Source organism: Phalacrocorax carbo, chromosome 4, assembly GCF_963921805.1.
Source record: "Phalacrocorax carbo chromosome 4, bPhaCar2.1, whole genome shotgun sequence".
Lineage (NCBI taxonomy): Eukaryota > Metazoa > Chordata > Aves > Suliformes > Phalacrocoracidae > Phalacrocorax > Phalacrocorax carbo.
Genome location: NC_087516.1, coordinates 29,909,588 through 29,936,011, shown reverse-complemented (window position 1 = coordinate 29,936,011; position 26,424 = coordinate 29,909,588). Strand labels below are relative to the sequence as shown.

The following is a 26,424-nucleotide window of genomic DNA, read 5'->3' as shown; positions in this document are numbered from 1 at the left end:
GACAAGCAGGTGGTGATCATGCTTCTTGTAAAATTTTGGCTTAAGAGAAATTCCTGCTCAAATTGACTCTTTTTGTTGAAAATGTTTGTATTACAATACTGTTTTACACCCACACATTCCATTTGAAACATACCTTTCCTTTTTCAGTTTTAAATAGCGATTTGCCTTACTATCAGAAATAAGGATGACAAGATTGTACATACAAGTTCTCTGCCACTAACTGATAAAGGTCACCAGCTGACGTAATGCATGTTCAGATATGAAAATTTCTGAAGTATGAACCACAGAAAAATCTGAAGTCAGTTGCTGAAACCAACACAAATACTGTTTATTTGTGGGATGCCATTTTACATCAACACCAGCAAAAGACCTAAAAATCAACTGGATGAACTCATGTTAGGTGGCGTAACAGTATTTTCATCAGGTCGTGAGTCACAGGAGTTTAGCACACCTTATTTATGTAATATCCAAGTAACTAAGACATAAAGCATTCACAGTTACAGGTTAACTGCTGTTCCTGCAACAGCAGTGTCAGTAGGTACTATTTTGTAACAACACATGTACACACATTCGCGCACACACACGGGGGGGGATTTAAAAAAAAAAAAAAAACAACAAAAAAATCAAGCTGAGATTTGGTTGCAGTTACAGACAGCAAACTATTTAGTTGGTGGATGGATTCTATACACTTTTATGGCAATATGAAAGGACAAAATATAAGGCCTAGAAAGAGGTATTTCAGCAGTTATCATTAAAACCAGGGCACAAGCTAACTTTTAAAGCTGTCTATATGAATTCCAAGAGTATTAAACAATTTGTTAGACTTGTGACCAAGGGTCAACAGAAATCTGGGAAAACCTTAACACAACTGACATCCATTTCTTGCCCTCCAAAAAAGTTACTTGGGAACATAAACCAAGTAGTAATGAGCTGTAACAAATTTTGATTGTGTGAGCATATTTGGGATGAAATAAAATGCATGTATTTGTGGTAAAATGGGAGAAGCCTCCAGTCCTCTACAAATGGTAGAAAAGGCTACACAAAAGTAACCCAAACATTTATTGTAGCTTAAAGACAACCTTAAACAGGTTTTAACTGAAAATTCAAGTACATAAGGATTCCAATAAATTCCACCCTCTTCAGCTTGCCTTCCTTGAAAAATATAAAAAGTGAAAAAACAACAGTAACACAGAATTATATTAATATTTTAAATACTTAATATTATTTTGCTTTAAAATGAAATTTAATTTGTGGAATGTTTTGGTTACTAATATTCATAGTATCATAGAATCATTTAGGTTGGAAATGACCTTTAAGATCATTGAGTCCAAATGGCTCCAAATGTTTCTCATCTATCAACTTTGAGTGTCCACTGCTATAGTCTCTGGATTCTGTTTTCCTTTCACTAACTGGCTTTCCACTTCTCATCTCCCAAATACCGAGGATGAATTGCACATAGATCATCAAGTTTCTGCTATAAGGACAGTAATAGTACACCAGAAAGGTTAGTGCAAGACCTGTGACATTTCTGTCAGAATGACCTCTCAGTGTCTTCTTGTCCAACAAGTCACCATGTTCTGTATATTACTTTTCAAAAGGAAAAAAAACACTACACACACACAAAAAAAACCAACACAAAAATTCCTACATCAACTATATGATGGCACAACAAACAAAAAAAGCAAACACCAAACTTGTACCAAATACCAGGTAAACTGAAGAGCTTAGTTAAGTTTCCACAATTATGTAAAAGTGAGTGGGAATTCCTCCAAAATACAAGAGCTGGCAATGTTAGGATCCTCTGCTTATCAGCATATAGCAAAACCAGAAGGATGGATAGCACAGGGAAGCTTATCAAACCATACGGTCCATTTTAGTCCATTTGCTCTCTATAAATGTCAGTAAAGCTGTCTACTAGCTGTAATTGAATTTGTGGTTTATTTTATGAAGATGCATGTTCATAAACCTTCTGAAGACTACAGATTCATCCTGCTTGCCAGTGGAAGAAAAAAAATTTTGCAGCATCTATCTGATCCATTTCCAAACACATTCTTCCTTTCCATCACTCCTGATTACTTTTACCCAAAGAAAAATGAGGTTTGTTTACTTACACAGCATGAGTACTTTCTGAGGTTTCTCTTCCTCTGTGTTCTTTGTGTTTAATTAAATTTTCTGTTTTGCTAAACATTAGCAAAACTCGGAAAAAGAGCACCTGGCTGAGCTGAAGAGATTTCTGTTGACCCTGTTATATGAAAGTTATACCTATAACAGTAATAGATCAAAAGTGTCTTTGGCTCTTGCTTCCATTATTGGACATACAAAACCTTTTATGCAAACCTTGTATTTGTTGCAGGATTCAAGCCAATTTGTGCTAAACCGTTTTCTAGAGTCAGTAGCTAGGCTTAACATTTAAGAACAATTACAGTATTTCACTTAAAATCTTAGCAACCACAATTGAGCCTAATGTTAAAAGTTATATTGCTTCTAAGTTCATTCTTTTAAGAACTAAACCAGCAGCTCCACTGATACTTCCTTACGGTTATACTATGGTAATATACACATTTACATCAGAAGTCTTAATAAAACCTGTGTGTTTTAGTAAGAGGCTTATTGTAAACATTAAATACCACACTCCACGGAATTAATTTCTTGTGCAAACTGGCATCAAACATGGAATTAAGGTTATGCCTATTAGTACATGAGAAAGCAGTGGCTATATAAGTTTTATCACTATTAATTTTAAAGAGTGCTATTTAGTGTCATGGAAATCTGAGCGTGACTATTTCACAGGGAAAGGTGACATTTTCTTCTCAGCATCATGAAATTATGTTTTGTATATGCATACATATTCTATATTTACGTATATAATACAAATATACACAAGCACACACAATTTTTGTCTTTGGCCACTGAGTTTGACAAACAAAAAACACCACCACCAAACAGATTTGAACACGACTGACCACCTGTAGGACCACAGTTACAACCTCCTGGTCCAGGGCAGCAAACGAATGTGCTTTTGCTAAACTAGGCTTAATGCTGAAAGTAGTCAAGCTAATGACAGTTGTTCCTGACTTCAGTGATGGCAGAATAGGACCTTCAGTATGGTTGAAAATTTCACATTCAACTTAAAATGCTTTCCCCTCCTTCCCCTGAACTGCATTCTATAGAAATATCAAAACTGTCAATACCTTGTGAAATATTTCTACAGAAAAGTAACGTTATTAATTCCAAAACACCCACTGGCCCTTTTTGGTTAAATGCTCCCTGAATCAATATGGAACATTTTAATAAATCCTTAGGGGTCCAAGTTTAATAGCACCGGATACTTCAAGGACCTATTTATTAAAATCAACAGTAACGTTACCTAATAAAGAAGGGTAAGGCAAAGACAATGTGACAAAATTACAGAACTTAAACATCATTCCATTCACTCGTTTTCCCCAAAATAATCACTAGAACTGTCCTATACAGATAAAGAAATGAGTGATATAGGTAGTGGCCCCTACTAAAAAGTACTGTCATTCAATGCTGGTGTTTAACAAGCCCATTGCCTGCAATGGACATTCTGCTAGGAAATTCCAATCCCCAGCACGAAAGAAAAAGTAATATTTTGACTATTTGATATCATATTTTTAATTACTTAGAAACAGAAAGTTAGAGACCCTGGGAAAGACTAGTGTTACAAACAAACAAAAAAAAAAAAAACCAAAAAAACCAAAAGCAGCCAACCCCAAATCTGTATTACCTATGTGTTAGGGGTGAGCAGACTTTTATTCCCCAAACCACTAATTCTAGCTTACAACTTTTAATTTCACTAGATCGCAACATAGACCAAACACTCTTGGTACACCAAAAATTAAAAGGAGTGTGCCAAATGCAATTTATGGAAGTCTAAAACCCATTTTTAGAAGGTACTTTAATTTGTTCATTGGTACCTGTAACGACTACTGCAGTTTTAACATTAAAAACTCAGTACTTTTTTCTTCAAATGGAAATCATCTGTGGCATGTACAACTATTACAGTGTTTCAATATTTATATGGGTGTATATATAGTTTAAGACACCAATGTTTCATTCCTATTAAGCAATAGGTCAGGTTTGGCGAAATCCGATGAAGAAAGTCACAGCATGTCTTCTCTGAAATTGGCATCTCAAATAGTAACATGAAAATTGAATAGTTCTTCACATAACTACCTCCAAGCGGTCTGTTAATTTCATTTTCTGAAATGCTACATTTGAGACCAAAAGAAAAACAAAATAACTATATTTTCAAACAAACATGTAAGTGAGGACTAGGAATATGCCACAAAATTATTTTTACAATACATTTCTGCAGAAATAATCCCTAGGTGAAGCTTTTTTTTTATACACATATACAAAATTTAGACAGCAATATACACATAATCACAGTGAAGACGCTGGCAAATTCACCAATTCGTAGTGTAAATACAAAATGCAAAGCAGCCTTCAAAGAGAACAATGCTACACAGCAAGCATAGCTAGCTTGTTAAATAGCAAACATCAAAAGTTCCCTGCAAAAGGGATGCAGTGCAAGAAAAGCAGCATGCACTTTGATACAAATAGCAGTTTATGGCTAATGGTTGACATAACTGTGGTAACAGTGACTCTTGAGTGGCTGTGCATAGTTAAACTCCTATGTCATCTGTTTTCCTTTATACCACTCCACAAACTCATCCAACAACACTGGCCCTGTAGAGAGATCAAATAACTGTATTTTACAAAATTTTGTAAAAGGACACTGAATGATTAAGCTCAGAGAAATAAATTCTTTTGAAACACCAACATATGGTAGTACTTACAGGCTCCATCTTCATCATAGTTACTGAGGTCAAGGTTAATTGTTCTGCTGAATTCAAGAACGTTACACCATTGGTCCTTATTGATAACTTTGTATTTTGATTGCTGCTTAAGGCAAGAAAAATAAGTTACTAAAATATACTTGCAACTCCCTCAAATTCAGATTTTCTTACAGAACATTTAAGCCTTGTGATGAATTATTATTTAATCAGTATGCCATCTAAAACTAAACAGGATTAAAAGAAACCACTAAGTAGTCAAACTCTTGTTGAATAATTCATGTTTCTGATTAAGACACCTTTTAGTGGACAAACATGCAGCAATTAAAGGGAAGTCCAAAAGCAAATCAAAGACATTCTATACTTTGTTCTGCATTAAATAAACCTTAACAGCACAGGGATTTGAGGAAAAGGAAGAAAGGAAAGATAACCAGTTCCAAGTGCTGCTGTGGGGGCTAGTACATTCTAAATCAGAACAAAAAATTCTTAGGTGTTCATTGTACCTCTAGTTAAACTAACCACAGAAGACAGATAAAAAAACATAATTCGGTTTCAAATTTCATACCTCTAGAAACTGGTGGAATACTGGAAAAAGGGACCATGTTTTTCCCAAAAGAAGGCCCAACATACACTTGGCAGTATTGATATCTAGGCTGCGCTGGTCCTTTTCCTGCATAAAAAGGAAAAAAGAGCATGATTTCAGGATTTTTCACTTCCCTCACTGCCTCTTCTACAGCTCACCCATACATAAAATACGTTAACAAATGAATAATAACTAGCAGTATCTAACAGTGGTTTTTAATAAAACACAGCTTCCTAGTAAAATTTCCTTCCTTGTAGCTAATGGCTTGCTATACAGAGATGCTGCTTTCTACAGACTTTCCAAAAAAACTCTCACCATTATTGCAGATGAGGGATTACACTCCTGTTTGTGACTTCAGACCTTTCTAGAAAGCAATGGCCATTAGACTCGTACCCATGTTTACACGTATGTGTCTGCACAGCCATACACCTCTTAAAATAGTGTCGCTGCATGTATTTCCTGCGGTATTATTACAACTACATAAACTGCCAGTAGATAAGTAGCTATCAAGTAACACTGACTATGCAAGAGTGAGCCAAAGAAGTTCTTTGTTCTGTTATTCTACTGATTACATAAAATTCAGATTAAATTAATTATAAAATGAGCAGAGGGAACATAATACACTAGCACATGGAGACCCCTCTCAGAACTGTCTCAGTTTTAGTTGAACATAGCAGTAGCGTATTAAGGCTTAGGGGGTAATTTTTTTTGTTTCTGCTAAAGAAGCAAAGCATCATCTGTATGCAGCAGATTCATTACAACTTATCAGTGGGAAAGTTAAGATATTCGATAACACAACTTCAGCTCATCTCAAAAGTAATGTGTACCTGTGAGATTCAGTTTTATTTTAAGTAGTTTATCCACCTACATTTCTTGTCTTGAAATTAAACAGATTTTGGTGAGAGATGGGACTTAAAACCCCACCCTTTTATACCTTGGTTATAGCTTTAAGCTACAAACTCAGAAATTAATGAAATCACAAAAAATAAAGTTTCACAGCAGCTACTGTGGAACTTCATCTCTCTATATGTACTCATGATTGCAGACTGCAAAGTCTAAATTAGGAAAAACCAGGGATATAGGGATATCCAGGACACAGGGAGTGCCTAACAGAACAGTGCAAGACAGCTACCCAAGACAAGGGAAATAAGCCCTATGCCTCACCTGTACAAGTGCAGTTGTACGTATTACAGAATACACATCTTTATTAAAAAAATAAACTCAAAACATAACTGAATTGTCTTCTATCACACAGAAAGGATGTGGTAGAGCGAGATCCCAGTTCTCAGCCAACAACTGAATGCCTTAGCCACGTTACCCTCTCTTCTTGAAACCCACTTGACACAAAATACAGCTGAATTCTAAAATTGTGTAGACAAAATTTAATGTATATTTGTTCTGGAAGGAAAGTGGGGAGGCCAGCAACACTGAAAACATTCTGGTCACTGAATCCAAGAGGGACTTCACTCAATCTGATCTAGAGGAACAAAGTAAATTCCGGGATGAACAAAGCTTTTCAATTAGTAATAAAGCTGAAAAACAAACCTGCAAAGGCATTTCGGTATTAATATGATACAATTCTTTCACTTATTTCCAACATCAAATAGTTCTAAAAACTACTCCTCTTTCTGAAGCCCATTTATACCTCTGTCACAAACACCTTTAAGCAGAAATCATACTGCTGTGAGAATACATTTAATTTTCCATACTGTTTTACACTCCAAATTCTTCCCACACACTCAAGCGTTAACAAAATCAGCCTCTGGTGCCTTTACTTGGGCCATGCTGTTTTCACATACCTTACATTGTTAAGTTTCTACCTTCTCCCTCTCCAGCTACTGTTCAGATAGGCCCTTTCTACCCACCTCCAACTGCCTAGTGGCACATCTGCCATGACAGATGCTCCAATTTTGTTCTTAACATACATTCCAGATACTTACATTCTCTTTCTTGGACACAGTGGAAAGAATATGCTGACAAACTCTGATAAATTTCAGTATTTGTCTTACGTTGATGACAGACAGTCTTTCTAAGATCCCCCTGCCCACCCCCCCAATATTTCTGAAAAAAGGCCTATTTAAGCCATGAAATACATACATCTGTATGTTCTCAAACTTACCAATGACAACGGCAAACAGGGAGCAAGAAACGTATTTATGTTTAATACCAGCGTATGGTGTTTTAAATTATTTCCTCAAATCCATGCTGACTTAAATGGTGCATGCCACATAAAACCTTGATGATACTTATTTTTATTGACAAACTAATTCTAAATACCAAATCACAACAGACACTTTCAAAAATTCTCTCCCAAAACTTCAGAGGTTTAGACAAGTGTTCTTTGCCAAGGAGCACTGCTCTGAAAGGATTACTCTCTCAGGATGGAAATTATGTAGTCTTCTGAATCAAAAACGACACTTCTCCCATCAGCTTTTTAAAGTCAATCACTTGAATCTGTATATATTTATCAGAATAATTAATCTGCTGCATCTAGATAAATATATCAGCCTTTGCCAGCATTCATTTCTATTCTTACTGGATGCCATTCGCCTATAGACTTCCCCTGGCTCCACAGTATTAGAATGTCAATAGTTCTATTAATCTAATATTGTTTTGACAATTCCCCTGTTGATACGCCTTTGACTTACAGTTCTACAATCTGGGGTCTTTTTGTCACAAATGATGTCAGAGCATCTGTGTCTCAATGTTTAAATTCTTTTTCAAGACCACTGTTTGTCACATCAATTTGGTACCTCTTGAAAAAACTCCACCCATTATCCTCTTTTTAAGTTTCTGCACTTCTGACAGGCCATTGGCTGGCGCAGATTTACTACTAGTAAAACATTTTTTTTAATCTATTCAAATATTTCATCAGTATCTTGAACTGCTTTGGCAATATTAGTAATTTCTAGCCTTTGCATTTTACATTGAGCAAAACTGGCAGAATAAGTCTTCACACAGCAAAGGAGGAATTAAGATGTTGACCCAGCTTTTTTACCCTCATACTAATACCATGCATTCTGTCATATTTGCCTGTAGGTTTCTTTGGTTAAAAGTGAACTACCATGAATCTCTGCGTGCTGATGTGCAGAAAGCACCGATGTACCACAAACCTGAGTTACTTTTGACAGACTATCAGAACTGCCGTAAATTCAACTTCTTCTTACTATTTTTGTCATGTTACTTTTTTGCTGCAAATTTTCTTGGTGCTTTTGGTCCTCCTGCACTGAAATCTGAGCTTCAGTTTTGCCTGGAATCATTTTTATGTTAAATCTTCTGTATATGCCATCATGTTAGCAAGATGAATGTCCAAATTCCGTGTCAAAGTGTTAATTCAGAAATTAAAGTTCTTTTAGTGCTCCTTTTAAGTAGGAATAGTCTTATGCATATTATGGGTTCCAATACAGGTACAATTTTATCAATACATACTTTATAGTAGTAAGACTGATATCAGGATATTGTTTAGTAAATACTGAGAACAATATTAATGACCTTCCAACAGTCTTCTGAACCAGTATTTATATCTTGTCATATCCAGCTTTTATCATGTTGGTTACTTTTACCATATGCAGAAATGTCTAAAGTGCCTTCCTGCTTTAAATATGTTAATGCTCACAAAATTCCAACAGTAAGAAGAAAAAGCAGGGTAATTATAAAGCCAGTGGAAGTAAGTGGCAAAGCTCCAATATGCAACAGAATAGGGCCCAAATTACTTCCTTGAAATCACAAAATAGTTTGAAGCAGATAGGTAGCAAAACATGTCACAACATTAAACCATTGAACACCAAGCATCCTATATAATTTTCTTTTCCAGTTCTGGCATTTTGCACAACGGAACACAAATAGTTCCATTCGTTAGAAGCAATCTTAAGTGGTATCTTAAGGGAAACATACTTAGAAGTATGCAGTCTTTCAATTATTACTTATGAAAGTAAAGTTTTCATTTCAGATGCTGGTCTTTTACAGTACTTACCCGTGCAAAGTCAAATGCGTATCTATAAATAAGTTTAAAATTGGTAGGCTCATTTAATAAAGATCTCAAGTAATCCAGAGAATTTCTCAATTTTTCTGTAGTATCACATCTATAAGAAAGCACAAAGTGAATTTAGAGTCTGCATTCTTATACAGATGTCTGATGTTTCAGAAAAGAATATCTAACACTTATCCCCATCAATCTGTTCAAAATACATCACTCTCTACAAAGGCATGTTTATGAGTTTATCTGCATAAAACACCTTGATTAAACCCACAGTGTGAAATGGATTTAGATAAAATAACAAAGTCTTACACTGGTACACTGATACAAATTTGTTTGGTTTTATGTAAAATGCTCTCTCCAAAAGATTAAACTAAGAGCTTGTCTACACATGGCAAACAACCAGCAAACCACAGCAGTGAAACAATACTTCTATAGTTTTCCTGAAACTGTAGAACTTCCTACAGTTTTACTGATTCTGTTCTGGAAGGTAAATCAAAAACACAGTTCTTTCTCCAACTCTCTATGAAACCTGTGATTATTCAGCTACATTTATGCTAAATATGCCATGAAGAGAAGCTCTCAACTGGAGAAGGCAACTCTTAAAAAGAACATGACAATGCAGAGTCACAGAAAGGGTTTGTGTTATTTAGCATTTCAAACTACACATGCTCTAGCAACATACCAATATCTAATAGATAGGTCCAATCCAGTGACAAAGATAGATGTCCTTGGGGACAGAACAATGTCAAACCTCTTGACATTTCTGTTTTCTTGAGACTGCAGACATTTTAATCCAACTGTATTTAAACATGCAGCTGTCAGGTTTCAAGTTGTCTCTAAGTGGTCGTATCACTATAAATAGGACCAAAAATGTATGGCTTCTACTCCACAGTAGAGCGCTCTGCTTTAGGTGTTGTGAGTCCAAACATCAACGTGTGTTTTTCCTAAAAAACTTGGTTTACCATAACAAACTTAAGAGCTTTTCCGAAGCACTTACTGTAGTGATGTCATTCCTTTTAACCATTCTTGCAATGTAAAGTAGCCCATGTTTTGTGCATCCAACTTCCATGCTAGCACAAGCATAACTACCTGTTTTAAAGAGAAAAAAAATACAAAGACTGAAAAGAATTAATAAAAATATCCACACATTTTTCTAATAACTAGTTTTGTAGGCTACAAATGCTTTACTCATAAATGGGATGTTCAGATCTTTGCTACACTATTTTAAAAGTTAAAAAACCTGGAAGTGACAAACCTGTACATAATCCAAACAAAGAGAAGGTAACGGTGCAAAGATACACAGTGAACATCCACCCAAGTTACCAGTAGCCACCTTACTTCAAGGGAGCATGCACAGCCAACTAGTGAGCAGCACAATAAGGAAGATATGTTGGTGCAAAAGCTACAGAAAAGGTTTCCCAAAACAACTACAAAATTTAAGTTCCAATTTGATGACAAGTTATATCTGACATTTGTTAAACTCATCTAGATGAACATCAGTTGCAATCCCTGAGCTCTGTGAAATCCAATTAATCTAACACTAATAATGATCCCACCTGAACCCAACTACCCCAGGGTACTGTCAGCCTACCTAATTTTGCAGGTCTGAACATGCAGTATAATTCAAGTAGATGTTAAGTCAAGCTAGATGAACTAACATGAACACACATCAAAATAGAGGCTGATACATAAATACTTCAGTTTTGCCCAAAACGAAACAGAGTCCTTTTCACTTCTCACACAGAAGACTGAGGTGATAAAGAATGTAGATAAAGTGATACCATGAGATTACTATCTTATTCAGGAACTTCAAGAAACCACTTTTGATATATACATGGTAAACCTGCAGGACAACTAACCCTGCAGACCAGAAGAAAAAAAATTATCGAGTCACTTAAATTTGCAACCCAGCTAATGTTAGTGCAGCTCTGTATAGTTTTTAATATGAAATCAGAATACCTACTTCTATATTCAGATGTCTGCAAAAATCTCAAGGGTTTATTATACTAATAAACTACAAAATTAGCAAAATGTATCTTATATTTCCAGTAAATCTTTCAAAACCACAATTATCATTTTACTTAGAGCTGATGCTTTATGAATCCTGAAGATGATGGGACTTGCATACACATTTAAAGAGCAAAAGTTAGCCAATAGGAGAAAACCTGTAAAAGGCACAACTATTCCTTTTAAAATTTCCTTTACTTCTACATATACATACATATAAAACATATATATATATCATTATATATATTCCTTATTTGTGTTTTGAAATGGCATAATGGGAGTGCTAATATTGCTTACAATATTTGAAATCCCCTTCTCTCCTAGAAAACCCAAAGAGAACATTACTTTGTAGTTTTGTAGTTGCTACATTAAATCTCCAGCATCGTCTCACTGTTTCAGAAAAGACAACCATCAGCTTTTTTTTTTTATTCTTTTTTAAAAATGTCTTTCTTTTGGAGGGTGGGGGGGGGGGGGCAGAAAGTGGAAGAGAAGGGGTGGCAGCAAACACAAATTTAGTTTTTACTGATTGACAATTTGGGGTTTAAAATAAAGGCAAGTTGTTTCCAAATGTGTATATAAACCTCCCTGGTTTATATTTCTTTTCTTTTTTTAAAAAGAAAACTTACATGAATTTTTTCATTCTTAATGGAAAAATACGAGATCTAAGACTGGCTCATGTACATCCTAACAGTTAGGCATCTTTTGAAGGGGCTTTGAACTTACATTTTCTGGTTCAACTCCAATGTCTTCACAAAATTTCTCCATACCTTCTGGCCCTACAATGTCATCAGTGCCTGCAAACAAAATGCATTTTACTTATCACTAAAAATTGAGACAATCTGACCTTTACAGCACAAGAGAAACGCAATCACGCAGTACAACCTGAACTTCTATGTGGTTGGTTGGTTGGTTTGTTTTGACATGCAATAAGTATTTCCACACTTACTATCAGACTTGGATACACTTAAACCTTTATCTCACTTTTGGAAGCAGAGACAGAAAAACTGTAAACCAACTTTGATTCCTGACAGTATCCTTTATTCTATCCATTTATTGAGATAATCTTGGAAGAGTAAATTAATAAGATCTTTAAGAACGCACTTAAGACTAGAAGAACATCCATGTAATATTACCACGGTTAAATGAGTGGACGGTGGCCAGTGAAACTAATTTCTTGGCTTCAGTCTCTACTGTTACCATATGATCACACCACATCAAAATGTGATGCACAGCTCTACAGGATACAAGGCGTTATCATTCCCAGAAACTCATTCCTTATGGTCTCATATACTATCTTTATATAATGTGTTCTACAAAAAGAAGCCTAAAATAAAAATCTCGTGCACCTGTTTATTCATATTGTTATACCATGGCCACACATTATGTAAATTTTAGTAACAGCAGGGGGAAGGAAGACATGAATTACAGCTATTTCTTTGCTGGCTTAAAAGGAAAAAAGATTCAAAATACAGATGCTATTAAAATGCACTACTATTAAAACATGCTGTTAAATCAAGATATTTGTAACTTCTACAATACTCTATTGAAAAAATTATATAGGCATTAAGAACGGTCCTGTGCAATTCTATTTTTCTAAAGGACACTAAGTATTTTGGACTATTTTGTTAGAACTATTTCACCCGCATTTAAAAGGGCTGAAATGCCTACTTTCATCCAACGTAAAGATTACATGCAAGAAAAAAGGTTTTATAAAGGCAAGATCAATCTACGTTTTATTATTAGGTGGCCTACTATTCTAGAAATAACAAGGTTTAATTATATCTTTTCCCATCTTCTCATGACATCCTCTCACAGCTCTGAGTGTACACAAGAGTCTCTAAAAAGACTCATTCTGTAATGTAAAGACTCACTAGGGGAAAAAAAACAAATGCAGTGTCAACTATCTGCATATATAAAGATGACTTATGAGGCAAGAACACAAAAGAGATTATTCTCTGCAAATTCATTTTTTAGAATGTTACTCAATACTGTAAACAGAATCATACTCTCCACTTTTCTCTTGTTTTGTCTTGGTATATGCATCTAATGGCAACCCAAAAGGTCTTTCATACACAGCCTTCCTTTTACCCCTTCTTTCCATGAAAGTCTTGACAAAAATGAGTTATCCCTGTTTCTGGAGTAAAAAAGTAAATCAAGCTGGTCAGAAAGACAGAGAATCTGACAGGTTAGATTTGGCTTGAATTTGTCTGAATCTCCTCTCACAGACTGCCACAGACAAGTGAGATCTCAAATTATTTAATTTAGTTTATGTATTTTTAAGAGAAGGAAAAAATGCTTTCTTACATCAAATTAAGTCACTCTTCATTATGCATAAGAAGTAGACAAAACAGAACAAGCTGTGAGCAACGTTATCAAAGACAGCATCAGAAAACTGCAAGATGACCTTATTTTCTTTGTCAATCATCTATTTAATTTCCTTTTGGTCTTTACAGTCATGACATCATCTTTCCCCACATTTCAAGTTCTCCCCTTCAGAAAACCATGTGTAAAAAATGAATACAACAACCAGCTTCACTGTTAAAGGATCATCCTTTTATGACTGCAGATCATAATTAACAAACCTAGAAGTACACCTGAAGAAAGTTCTTATACCCAGGAGCAAGAATAAATAATTCAGCCTACCTTCCCTATACCTTGTGATGGAAAACAATATAAAGACAAGGCTAGTATGGGATACTTGAATTTACTAACTTCTTTGCTTGAAACCATAAACACCAGATTCAGTAGGTACAAAACTATTGTTACTATATCCCCCACCTTTTTATTTTTAAAGACACACCCCCTGAACATTTCAACTTCACACTACACAGAACATAAGAAAAGATTCAAGACTTTTATAAAAAAGCCGCTATATTCAGGCTTGGAAAAGCTCAGTTAATGCAATTTTTATATTCCAATGTAAATCAAATTGTTATTAGGAGGAAATTTGCATTTCACCCTTACCTGCATATTCATAGAACCACTCTAAGCATCTCTTACTTGAAAAAACTTCTTCCTCTGCTTTTATTCTAGTCGAATCATATTTTCTATACATACTTTAAGAAAAGGAGAAACAAGTAATTAATACGTCAATTTTTCAAAAGCAATCTTTTAGTCAACAGCCACTGTTAAGCAGCAACTTTTTTCCTTTCATGAACCAGTTTACCCAACATTCTGTTCTCAGATCCAGTCATTTGGGACACTGCTTAACAGAGTGAGAACCACTGAACCTAAATAGCGTTTGCTCAGTCTGTCACATTTCAACCAATTCATAATTGTTACCCGCACACAGGATCCTTCCTTACAATAAATACAGGCTTGTTCAAATTCAACCCCAAACTGCATTGTGTAAATTCAGGTAAGACTTGTGCACACCATTAGTTGCCACAATCAACTGATGTGCTGCAACTCGGCTGTGGGTTTAAACCCAGGGCAATTCCATGTCACAGTCAACACAGGTCCTACCTGTAGGCACACACTTAACTTCGTGTACTTTGACTTATTAACTAAGAGGAACTGCACATGCTCTTTTGCCTCCTCAAAAAAAATCCTATCAAAGGCATAAAGGCCAGAATACATGACCCACACTTACATTATTCTAAAAGGCAGTAAGTTGGTAACACAAAACACCCACAGAGAACAGGTAACAGGTCCTCACTGGCAAGAATTCAAGGAACCTCATTCATCATGGGGTAAACAGTTATCTGAAAAGCTAGATCCATGGCTCCCTTTCCCTGCAGAGATGACTGGCAAGGTAATGCTCTCCTTCAGCAAGAAGCATAAGGAATATTAACTACACTCAGGAAACAACACTGAAGTACCAGTCTCCTGAATTTAGTATCTGAAACACCTAAAGCATGGAAGGCATAGCAGACATTGATGAGTTACTCCACCCTGTTTAGACTTTTCTGAAACCGAGACAGTATCATTTGTGCCTGTTAGAGACAGCAGTCCAAGTAGTCATTCACTGCTGCATATGCATCCTCTGATCCATTTCCACCACTCTGCAGTAGCTTGGGCTCATAAGGCTGAGAAGAGTCAAGCAATAAATGGCTTAGACTAAGGGAGGTAGCCAAGAACAGCTCTGTAAGAGTTCCAAGCACGCAGCCCTTCCTTCTACAGTGTCAGACCCTGCTGGGGGAGGACAACAAAGTGGCTAATTGGTTCAAGAGGAATTCCAAAACAACTTGAAATTAATTTGGAGTTGATTTCTTCTCCATCACCATTTTGTCCTTCTAGAAAGACATGTAAGATGTGTCTATACTTATGAGCTTAGCTCTTATGAGCACTAATCCCACCGTCCTCCACCTAGCTTGGCTATCAGCTATGAGGAACTGTAGCTAGAAGTTAATGGCACACAGATCATTGTGACAGCAATTCAAAGAACTATTTCACGTTTATTGTCATAGTTCCTTTAAAGCAACTAACCATTATAAAAGTAATACTAGTCAGAACAAAATGATAAATTGCTAATTGGAAGACAAACACAGATTAGGATCTTAAGAAATTTCAAGATGGAAAGAAAAATTAACATTGTACTGAAACACACTGATCTGCAACAAGCTGAAACACTGCAGAAAAACGTCAGCCATACATGTCTCAGAAACACATAATTTCATATACCCACAATTTGTAGGTTGTTTTTTTTTTCATTTTCATTTTGAAAACACTTTTTTCTATTTGAATTAATTACTTTGTATAAGCTTTACTGCAGTTGCAAAGGAACAGGCTGACAGCACTGCCCAGTAAGTAAACAACTAAGCAGAAGGTGTAAGTCAGATTTGGAACAATTTCATCTTTTTTTAAAAAAAAAAAAAACAGGTCTGATAACTGAACATTCTCATACTTACAGAATTAACTGTGATTATGAAAGACCTATCGATATTTTTCAGGCTATTCTCAACTCAGAGTAATCAAAAATATGTCTTGAGACAAAGAAAGGAGGCATTCTGCCACTTTGGCAAAAGTCTAATTATTCAGTATCCCCTTTTTTGAGCAAACGTGACAAACAGCAACTGGAATGCCAAGTTGAAAATTGACTGTAGCAGGAGCTACATCTTTATTCTATTTTATTTATTCAACAAATCTGTAAGAGCACTACTGGGACCTAGGACATGTAAACCTAATGTCGTTCCCAAAGACAGACATTCATTGCAAGACTCAAATGTTTTTTCTTATGAAGGGATGATAACCTGCTTGTTCACATAATTCATCAACACATTTGCTGCCAGTATGTGAACAGTGGATTTCAGAAGGAACCCTCAAGAAACAGATTTATTGACAGAACTCTAGGTCATCCAGGTATTTCAGGAAAAGGATTCCTGCATCTACAGGTGGCAGAGCTAAATACTGTAGCCTGAACCAAGACACCAATGACAGCAGCATGTGTAAGAGGAATAGTGAATGAGAAAGAAAAAACCAGCCCTTTTTATACAGTCACTGCCACCTACACATAGCAAGTTTTCACAGGACTGATAAGGCACTGAAAGTCATTTGCTGTGCTTAAGGCTAAGGTCATTGTTTAGGAACTGCAGGAAACAACAATATTTATTAGCAATCCCATGTGCCCAACACATGGCCAAATAACTCCAAGCAAAATGCTCTGGCCTCAAAATTATAATTGTTCAAAAAGCTCAGTAGCTGACCACTGGAGTTTGATTTTTGAGAAACCAGAACTGATTACAGATCTTCCAACCCACACCAGTAAGAGAAATTACTTCACAAATTCATAAAACAAAAACAGAAAGATATAATCTTGAGCTATCTCAGTTTCTGCTACAAACTAATTAGCCAGACATTCATTAAAAGCGCAGGTAACACCATATCACATTTGTAATGAAAACGGACTATGCACAGCCAGAAGTATAAAACCATGCAACAAAAATGGCTAGATGAATCTCAGATGCCTTTCTCTCTACCTAAAGGAACTAATAGCAGATCACATATTCTACAAGATAAGCATCACTTGAAACGGAATAAGAAACAAACAAGTGATACCAACACAGACCTGGTGTTAGTGATGACTCACGTATAAAGATGAAGCCTGTTCTCTCCCTGCTTACTCCAAACACCAAATGAATTTCTATCCCCAGTCTAGCCAAACCAGCTAGTTCTATTAGCAAGAGACTCCTAATCCCTGAAGTACTTGATGAAGCAAGATGAGCAGGGAGATAGAAGCAAGTAAGTAGACAAGTACCTGAAACAACTCAGTTTGATTATCAGAGCAACCCCAATCTGGCAGCACAGCGTAAAGGCAATTCCAAAAACTGTGTTCTCTGAACTATCACTAATACAGACTTGATTGTCTCAAGAACCAGATGTGCAGAGGAGAAAAACACAAACTGCCAGAGACATCTGGCATCTGGTTTGTATCTTAGAATATTTCTCACGACTCTGGCATTTCTCTGTACCTACTGCAAGATGATGTGCCTTGTCTTTGTGCTAAGGACAGTGCCTCTTTCTACGCAGACAAATACAAACTGCCAGAGTGTGCAGGGTAGATATCTGAATACTCTGGGAGCACCAAACATCCGAGTTTCAAACAGCAAGTCCTCAATTGCTCACAGCTTCCTGAAGATGACCAGCACCAGTACCTTCACATAGATGCACGACCATTATGCTGACCATGTTACAGTTTGGTAATTTGCTTATGCACTGATGGTCTGTAAGAAGAACCTGCAGAGTTTCAGTCACACACCAGAAGTGAAAAAACACACTACTCAGAGTCTGGGGGAGGGAAAAATAAAAACAGGGGGAAGTAAAAACGCCCCAGACACCTTCCACAGAGGAAGGGCCAATGGTACCGAAGTACCAATACCTGGTATTTTGGTACCAGAATTCATACCACTGTCAGAGGATGCTGACACTGGAACAGGATTGCTGAAGGGTGTTTTCTCCATCATCAGTTAGAAAGGTGTGTGCACAACTTTTTCCCAGAGTGTCTGCTGTACCCATCACTACTGGACAACAGCAAACTATGAGCCTTTGTGTTTAGAATTACCCTTCCGTTTCCAAACCCTGACGTGCTGCCCATCAGGAACAGCAAGGGAAAAAAAAAAAAAACAACCCCAAAACAAAACACCAACCTACCTGTGGGCAAAGAGTATAGATTTGTCTCTCAGATGAGATACACATGCAGGTACAATGACTCAGAAAGATCTTCACATAAAAAACAACAGTTTTTATTAGTTTAGCATGATACTGTAAGGACAGTGACAGCAGACTTCAATAAAATGTTTGTATTATAACCAATATCCTCTTAAAGAGCATTTAGCTTTTTCTTTTTTATTATCTCTTTCTAACAGCCATTTTACCAACTACAGAGACGAAAGAATGTGGGACAGGGCAGGGAAAAAGCAACATGCGATTAACTTGTCCAAATTTTGTGAAAGTGATATCAACTACTTAACCATATTTAAATGAAGTTATTTTCTCAGAAATGCTTGCACCTCCATCATGACCTAATAGCTGACTCATAACATCCATTTTTAAACTTATGTTTGAAATATTCTTATGAGCTAGGGAATTGCAATATCCCTGCAATAAAGATGAGACAATTTAGTTTATAATTGGAAGTGCTATAGGTAGATGTAAACAAGCTAACTAAAAAACCCTGAGTGTCTAGCCCTTTCAGATTTCTTTAAATACACGATCATCCATATTTTTTTCCAGATTGTGTTTTTTTTTGTTCATAACCTATTTGGTGGGAAAGGAATAGCACGAAAATTCCCTCCAGCTATTATGGGGTGACTAGGCAAGTCATTGTAAGAGTACATGATTGCTGCCAGCAAAAAGAACAAGGTCACAGTAATTCTCTTCAATCTACTGCAATCTTCAAAGTTCAGTGTCTAATCCTGCTTCTGAGCATGCTTTAACTGTACTGGAATTCGTTAGAGCTCCACCTACCACAGCAGCAACCCTGGGCTGTGTGGCTCCAGAATATTCAAACTGAGATCAGTTTGGAGTTTAGCATGGAGTTTAGGTCACACAAAACATTCTCTTGATTTTGTGGAAGCTGGTCACAGCTCATTGGGGGGGGAGAAAAAAAAAGGAAAAAGGTACAGTTTATTATGGTAAGTCAAAAGTTAACCCCTCATGAAGATTTACAGCCTGCTCATTTCAGATGGTCAGGGTTTACTGAATGAAAGCAAAGCAATTTACCGACAGTAGCTTTTTTCTATGCAACCAGAATTCATTCAAAAACTTTACCTTATTTTGTTAGAGCTTCAAACTGAGTAACTGATTACTTTCAGATTTTTATGTTTTGAAAGAGGCAAGCTTTTGATTGAAGAAGATGCCCCCTACTACCTCCATTAATTCTACTTAATTAATTTAAAATTTTGGCTGAGAATTTCCTATTAGTGCAGCACAATGAATGTCTTTTTATAAAGCCTTACCTGTTCATTCACAATTATGATTTTAGGAATAGTTTCATTAATACTGTAGTAGAAATAAGGAAGAGGGAGATGTTTTATAATTTTCAAGGCATGACAAAGACTGTCTAAAGCAACCCTCAGCACAAATTTACTTGACTAGTAAGTTTTATGAATGAACGGGTCTTATCTCTCCCTATTTAAAGACTTAAATAATCTCTAAACTTTTAAATTAATGTTTTGAACTTATGTGTAACAGCATACATGCTGATAGTCACATGTCCAGTTTAAGTTTCTTCAGAATGATTAAGTGGAGTTCACTGAAAAGGTATAGAAACAGGGAAAACTATGCTTGTGCATACTTGAAAATCTCTGCTTCAAGGACTAAAGGTCTAGATGTCTATGACAGTTGGTGATACGGGCTGCCTGCATGGGGCAGGACCAAGCCAGTTAATAAATGACAACAGAACAAAACAACTCTTAACACTACATGTTTTGAAAACTTCCAAGGTTAGAACTCTCCCATTTCACTTTCCCATGTTAATAAGTGTGTTGACTGTGTTTTCAAAACTTAGATTTTTTTTTCCACTAGAGTGTGAAGCTTATTACTCAATAAAGAAAATTTATTTTTCATGTTAATAGGCCTGTATGTGGTCCATACACACATCCAGGATAAATGAGAGTCTAGATCTAATTGCCTGAAAACATAACTTTCAGGGAAGCAGATAATATTCCTAGTTTTCATCCTTCTAAGGTCCAAATATCCATTACTGTAACATTTTTGCCCTCAGCATGATTCTGGAATAATGAGTAGAATTATTTTTTAAAAGAAACAATCAGAAAGAAGATAAGACATTACATTATACAGCTCATTCTTCCCTAAGGAAAAAGCCAATATTTGGCTAGAGCTTGTGTAATAGGTACACAGCATTAGATAATTACACAGGGAGGACTATATCCTTACCTAGCAAGTATCGTTACATGAAACTTGCTTTACCTTTCCTAAGACCCTTAACACAGTGATGGAAAAGCAGCGTACAGAAAATGTTTTTTTAACTCCAGTTTGAGAAAACCCTACACTGACAGAGTTGTAAGTACAATAGTCAAGACTGTAATACTGAGAAGAAAATACAAACTAAGCCTTCAAGTCGTTACGTTCTGGTGAGTGTGTGCTAAACTGTTTACTTCCAATAGCTATTCTTCAAGACAGCTTAAATCTTACTGTGATACAGAAATGAATACACTGAGTTCTTCTCATGCATCATCTGGTATAAAAATTCCCTCCCACTGAAACACTGCATTTATGATTCAGGGTGACGTTGTGAACATCAATTAACAGAATTCAAACTATTATAAGGGTGGGATGCTAAAGAACATGTTTGGAATATTTGTTTTCCATAATCAGTCTATGCACAAAACCAGCATTTCCAAATAACTTCACTAACAACTAGATTTGTTCCTATAAATGTTTTTCTCAATAGCCAGTGTCATTATTCCACTAATCCTTCCACGATGAGGCAGTATTCCTAACAGCCTGGAACTGAGGGTGAAGGCTCTTACAGGCTCCACGGTATCAGATGTGTTTAAGTTTATGAGTTTAAGAGCCTTTAGAAATCATCTGGTCTTTCAGCACAGAGCCCTGCTGAAATAAACTTTCTGGAAAGAATACATATCACAGAAATATTACTTTAATAACTGAAGATATAGGAACATACCGTGAATAGTGAAGACTGAAAATATCACCCAACAAAACTATCCATGTAAGGATTAAAAAAAAAATAAATTTCCTTTGTACAGACAAACTGGGAGGAATCATCAACATTTGGTCTCAGCTGTGATAACACTGCTAACAGTGGCACTCCTTTGATAATCTTCAGACTACTACCTAATGTTTTCACACTGAAAGCAAACAGGAGATTCAAATTACTGAATTTATTTGTTAATGTTGCCCCTGTGAGTTTGCCACTGTAACTGAGAAACATACAAAACTTACATCATTTCATAAGCATTTGAAATGGACAAATCATCTCTGTTAGGAAATACAGTCTCTTCTGAAGAACACACATCATATCTTTTCACTGAAAGTAGACATTCAAAAACTAACACTGAGTACCTTTTTTGCTTAATATAAAATCCACACAGGCTAATGTCCCTTGAAGGCTTATCCTGAGTTACTAGTATGCAGCTTCTAGGAAGTCTGCCTTGAAAACAGAAGCAATGGTAAAGAACTGGGGCTAGAAGCCCCTTATTCTATAAGCTGGCATTGCACTATCCATACTGTTTTTATTGTGTGGAGCATTCTCTGCATACAACCTAAGAGGAAACGGCTTATTTGCAAATAACAAGGTCTGCTACAGCACACTGCTGTAGAGGTTCCTGATTTCAGATTCATTTCTGCTTGACAAACTGAGATGTTTGACCTCCAAAGACCAAAAATGACAGGCATTCGCTCTGCCTGACAAACAAGCATGGAACTGAGAGACAGCTTGCTCTTTTGTCTAACTTGTTCACAGAAGGTTACAGGGGCATAAGCCAAATTTGAAGAAATCCCTCCTTGAAAGAAAACAGAGCTCCAAGACTGAGGTGAATGTTCAGCAAATTATTTCATATTGCCAGTCATGCTGAATTAAAACTGTTTTCTTGAAGACCAAACCAAAAGAAACTTATACACTGGGAAGCATAGAAAGCCCCAAAACCTTCAGAAGTTAAGAAGTAAGAAAAAAATTGGAACCACATCAGAGAAAGATATTCTGCTGTGGCCCATGACGGGCAGACTGGTTTCACCTCCACTTCTAAAAGCACGCTGAGGTCTTCTTTTTAATAAAGCCTTACATGGCAGTAGAATGAAGACTAGATCCATTAGTTAGAAACTGAAAGGCAGATATAAAAAAACCTCCTTCAAGTTATGCTTTCAAAAAGCTCTTAAAAATTATTTTATATATATACACACACTACTGACAGAGTAAGATATCAGTTTCTCATAATTTTCTTACCTGAATTACACAAATCAGTATCTCTTACTTACAGACAACCTTACTTCTAGGGGGTTTGGATTGTTTTATTTTACCATCAGTGTCTTGGCAAACCAAGGTAGAGTTAAATTTCATTAACACCTCTGCTTAGACTCTAGAAACATTCTGTCCTCATTTCACTTCTATATTGTATGCAGATCTCTGAGTAAGCTGTAATGTCCTGTATCAACTATTTAGCTTTTACATTTTTTTATTTCTGAGAAGCAACAAAAAAAATATTAAGAACATGTACTGCTGTTCTGTTCTTGCTAGTATTATGTATGCAAAGCAATGAAAGGGAGAGTTGAAGTCTCTTTCTTCTTCTGCATCAACAGATCATTTAATAAATTCCAGTGCAGCTACAGCTGTGCAACCCTTTTAAGCACAATGGAGTTATAGAGGCATAACCAGAGGCTTAATCTGGTTAACAGTATTTTTCTTACTCATGCTAGAGGATAAACAAGAAAGCATCCAGCCTGATTTCAGGCTAACACTTAGAAAAGAAATGCATCTTTCTACCTTCCTGAGGATACCTGTTATTGAAGCATGGGTTTTCTGAGTCACTGGTAATACATGAATGTAATAGAGCTCAAATTCTACTGACTGACGCAGCGGCAACCAAACTTTCTGGCTGTATAAGTCACATTTTGACGTCAGGACAGTCCTGCACCTATTATGCAGGAGTATACAGTCCTGTACTCCCACAAGTTCTGAATCTAGTGCAGGTAAATAGCACTAAAATGTCTTCCACACAAGGAGCACATTCAATGGTTTCTGAATCACTGAGGCTGACTGAACACAGACATACTGAAAATCCAACACTTGCAGAAGCCTCAGCTATGCAACACCTATGCCAAAAGAATACGCTGCTCATGCACACATTTATAACCCATTTGTGCTTCTGTTGCCCAGAGGAAGCTGAGCAGCAGCACCTCGATCACCACTCCACCACTGGCTATCACCTTGCCTGGGCAATCGCCACCTTCCCCTTACATGACCAGCATCAAATCACAACATTACAGGGAGAGACTAGCAGGACTTCAAATAAGAGCTGTGGGAGCTACAACTAATTCACTTTTCTGACGGGCTGCAGATTGAGAATGCCCCATCCGGATCTTATGCATGTATATAGGAAGATATTATCGTGTCTCTTAGAAGTTGTTTTTGAACAAACAAGTATGTCTATTTTTACAACTGGCAAACTAGCGCAAGGAGAAGCTCCCTACAACCTTCTTGTACGACTAGAAAAGGGTGAGATGCAAACTAAACCTAGATGTGCTTATCAGTATCCCACAGTTCAATCACAGGCTATGGTTCCACATTGAGAAACCAAGCAAATTTGAATACCATTTCCATTAGTATTTAAAAACACGATCATATCAGCTATTCAACTTTAGATATTCCATCAGTCTTAGCTCATGGTAAGATGACATACCCATCATGTCTACTTTTCTTAGCAGATAAATCATCTCCTGCTGCAGGTCTCCTCTTTTTCCTTGGAGGCATCACTTTACTAAAGCAGTCTGATGAACTGCAAGACCGGAGACTTCCTACAGAGGGAATTAAAAACACCAGTAGCAGAAATGAAACTGTTGCAGACCAGTTAAACTGTGTCCACTAATAGGCATATTACAAAGGGAAGGGAAGGGAGGAAGTCATTGGAGTTAAAAATTACAAAAGAAATGGTCTCCTTTCAAGAGCAAAATCCATCTCACTTTTACATGTTCTATGTAGAACACTTTTACGTGTTCTATGACCAGATTTCAGTTAAGGCCAAAAGTACTATACCAAAATGTACAGTAGTGCTAGTACTACTTCAGTCTAAGTAGAGAGAAGCAGGTAAGAACTGAGAATATCCTGAAGAAGTATTTAAATCCTCAAAAAGGCATCCTTATTTTTAGTCATTTTTTCAAATCAGAACCTCTAAGAGTTGTTCATTACTTTCTGAAATACAGTCGTGACTCAAAAACTAAAGCACCTACCTCTAGAAAACAGAACCTTTTTATTTTTAAGCCTCAAATTTTTTTTGTGATACAGAGAGCAAGGGGTAGGAAAGGTTTTGTTTGTTTTTTAATTTGTTGTCTTGGGGGGGGGGGGGGGGGGGGAAGTAAGCAGCTGGCTGTATCATTTGGACTGGATAGTTCTCAAAGAATAAAGGTCGCCAAGTAGGAAGCAGCCAATTCAAGACACTGATGCCGATCAAGTAGCAGTCTTTCCCTCCCCTTCTCTCAGCTATGTACTCCTATGTCTCTGGTGACTCTTCAGTGTGCCAATCCAGCTCATCAAACCTGCAGATAATTAACCCAAGCAAAAAAGAATAACAACTTTCTGTACATTAGCACAAGAAAGAGCACAGGAACAGCCCTTTTGACCACAGCAAGTTGTTAAATTGCCTTTACTGTCTCATGAAAACAGTAGGCTAACACTCCAGGCAAAAATTTGTCCTACTTTCATATACTGAAGACCTCATGGACACCTGAGAAAGATGTGTGTAAGAGCAGCTCAAAGAGCTATCAAAGCTCCAACTGTTACGCAGAGATTTTTTTAATGGAAAGGAAGAGAGAGGTGAGGTATAAAAATCCAGACACAAAGCGATGCCAAAGAAACTTGCAAGAAAATATGAAGAACTCCAGCATGCCTAAGCTACCTTCACTTAGCTTCAACAGCATCCAAGTTTAGCTATGTTTTATTAAGATGCCCACAAAATCTTTGATTTTAAATCACAGCACAGAAACAAGAAATAATACTTTGACTACTTTTTGACACCAAAGGAGCAGACTGAAATCAGAGGCCCAATTCCCAACAAATACTAACGGCAATCTTTTGCTTACCTATTCTTCGTATCTTTGAAAGCCTCTCTCCTGTTATAGGAGAAACACATGTAAGGAACCTTACAGCCTCACAGGCTTTGCTACATGTACTTTATTTTAAACATGCACTGAAACTATTATGCATATGAAAGTACGAATTTTTCTAGTATTAGTCAAGATGTTCAAACCAGTCTTTACATCAAGATGAACTAATTTGGTTTCAACTAAAAAAGCTTTTCAATGTAGTGTGCCTTCTTTACTCTTACCTTTCTATTAATTTCTATTAAGAAAATTAGTCTCTCTAGTTCAAGAAATACTCTTTCCAATTCAAAAAGTCTTCCTATATATTCTCTTTTTTTCCTGAAGCTCCCCCACTCCCAGCATCCTCCCAGTACAGTATGTAAATTCAAATTATAATCTAACTAGTTATTTAAAAAAAGGAAACTTCCAAGCATTATACTCCATAAACTACTGTCACATGAAAAAATCATAATGGCTGTGTCAGAATAATATACTTCTAGAAGCACTGTCTAGAATACCTTACAAAAGGAAATCAACAATAATATTTACCTTCTTCTCACCAATATCAGATATATTTGAAACAGGCAAGCCAGACACCATCAAAAACTCATAGTACACCCGATGCATTTTACTACTACTGAGGAACCTGACCTGCTGAATGTCATTTGTTCCATCTGATAATATTTACAAATTAATTATATTGCAAAATTGTATTCCCATAAGTTATTGAAAATGCGATGCTTTATGGCTCTTTAGATCAAGTTTCTAAAGACTCTGCCAGTATTTTTTTAAATCTACATAAACTAAAAACACTTAAGATG

At 36.4% G+C, this 26,424-nt stretch overlaps 1 protein-coding gene across 15 annotated transcripts in view; it reads right to left on the bottom strand.

Annotated features, from left to right (window-relative positions):
* Positions 1-307: 307 nt before the first annotated feature.
* The window catches only part of DCUN1D4 (defective in cullin neddylation 1 domain containing 4), a 204,734-nt gene continuing 178,617 nt past the window's right edge, over positions 308-26,424 (bottom strand). For 6 of the 15 annotated variants that reach the window (XM_064449410.1, XM_064449411.1, XM_064449416.1 and 3 more), the window contains 9 exons: positions 25,604-25,633; positions 24,208-24,322; positions 14,354-14,445; positions 12,113-12,183; positions 10,380-10,471; positions 9,377-9,485; positions 5,386-5,490; positions 4,824-4,926; positions 308-4,713 (listed from right to left, as the gene is read on the bottom strand). In XM_064449410.1, coding sequence (XP_064305480.1) covers positions 4,658-4,713; positions 4,824-4,926; positions 5,386-5,490; positions 9,377-9,485; positions 10,380-10,471; positions 12,113-12,183; positions 14,354-14,445; positions 24,208-24,322; positions 25,604-25,633 — 773 coding nt within the window. In that variant the 3' untranslated portion in view covers positions 308-4,657. The remainder of the gene's footprint in view (positions 4,714-4,823; positions 4,927-5,385; positions 5,491-9,376; positions 9,486-10,379; positions 10,472-12,112; positions 12,184-14,353; positions 14,446-24,207; positions 24,323-25,603; positions 25,634-26,424) is intronic. The other 9 variants (XM_064449412.1, XM_064449414.1, XM_064449417.1 and 6 more) reach the window with 2 other exon arrangements.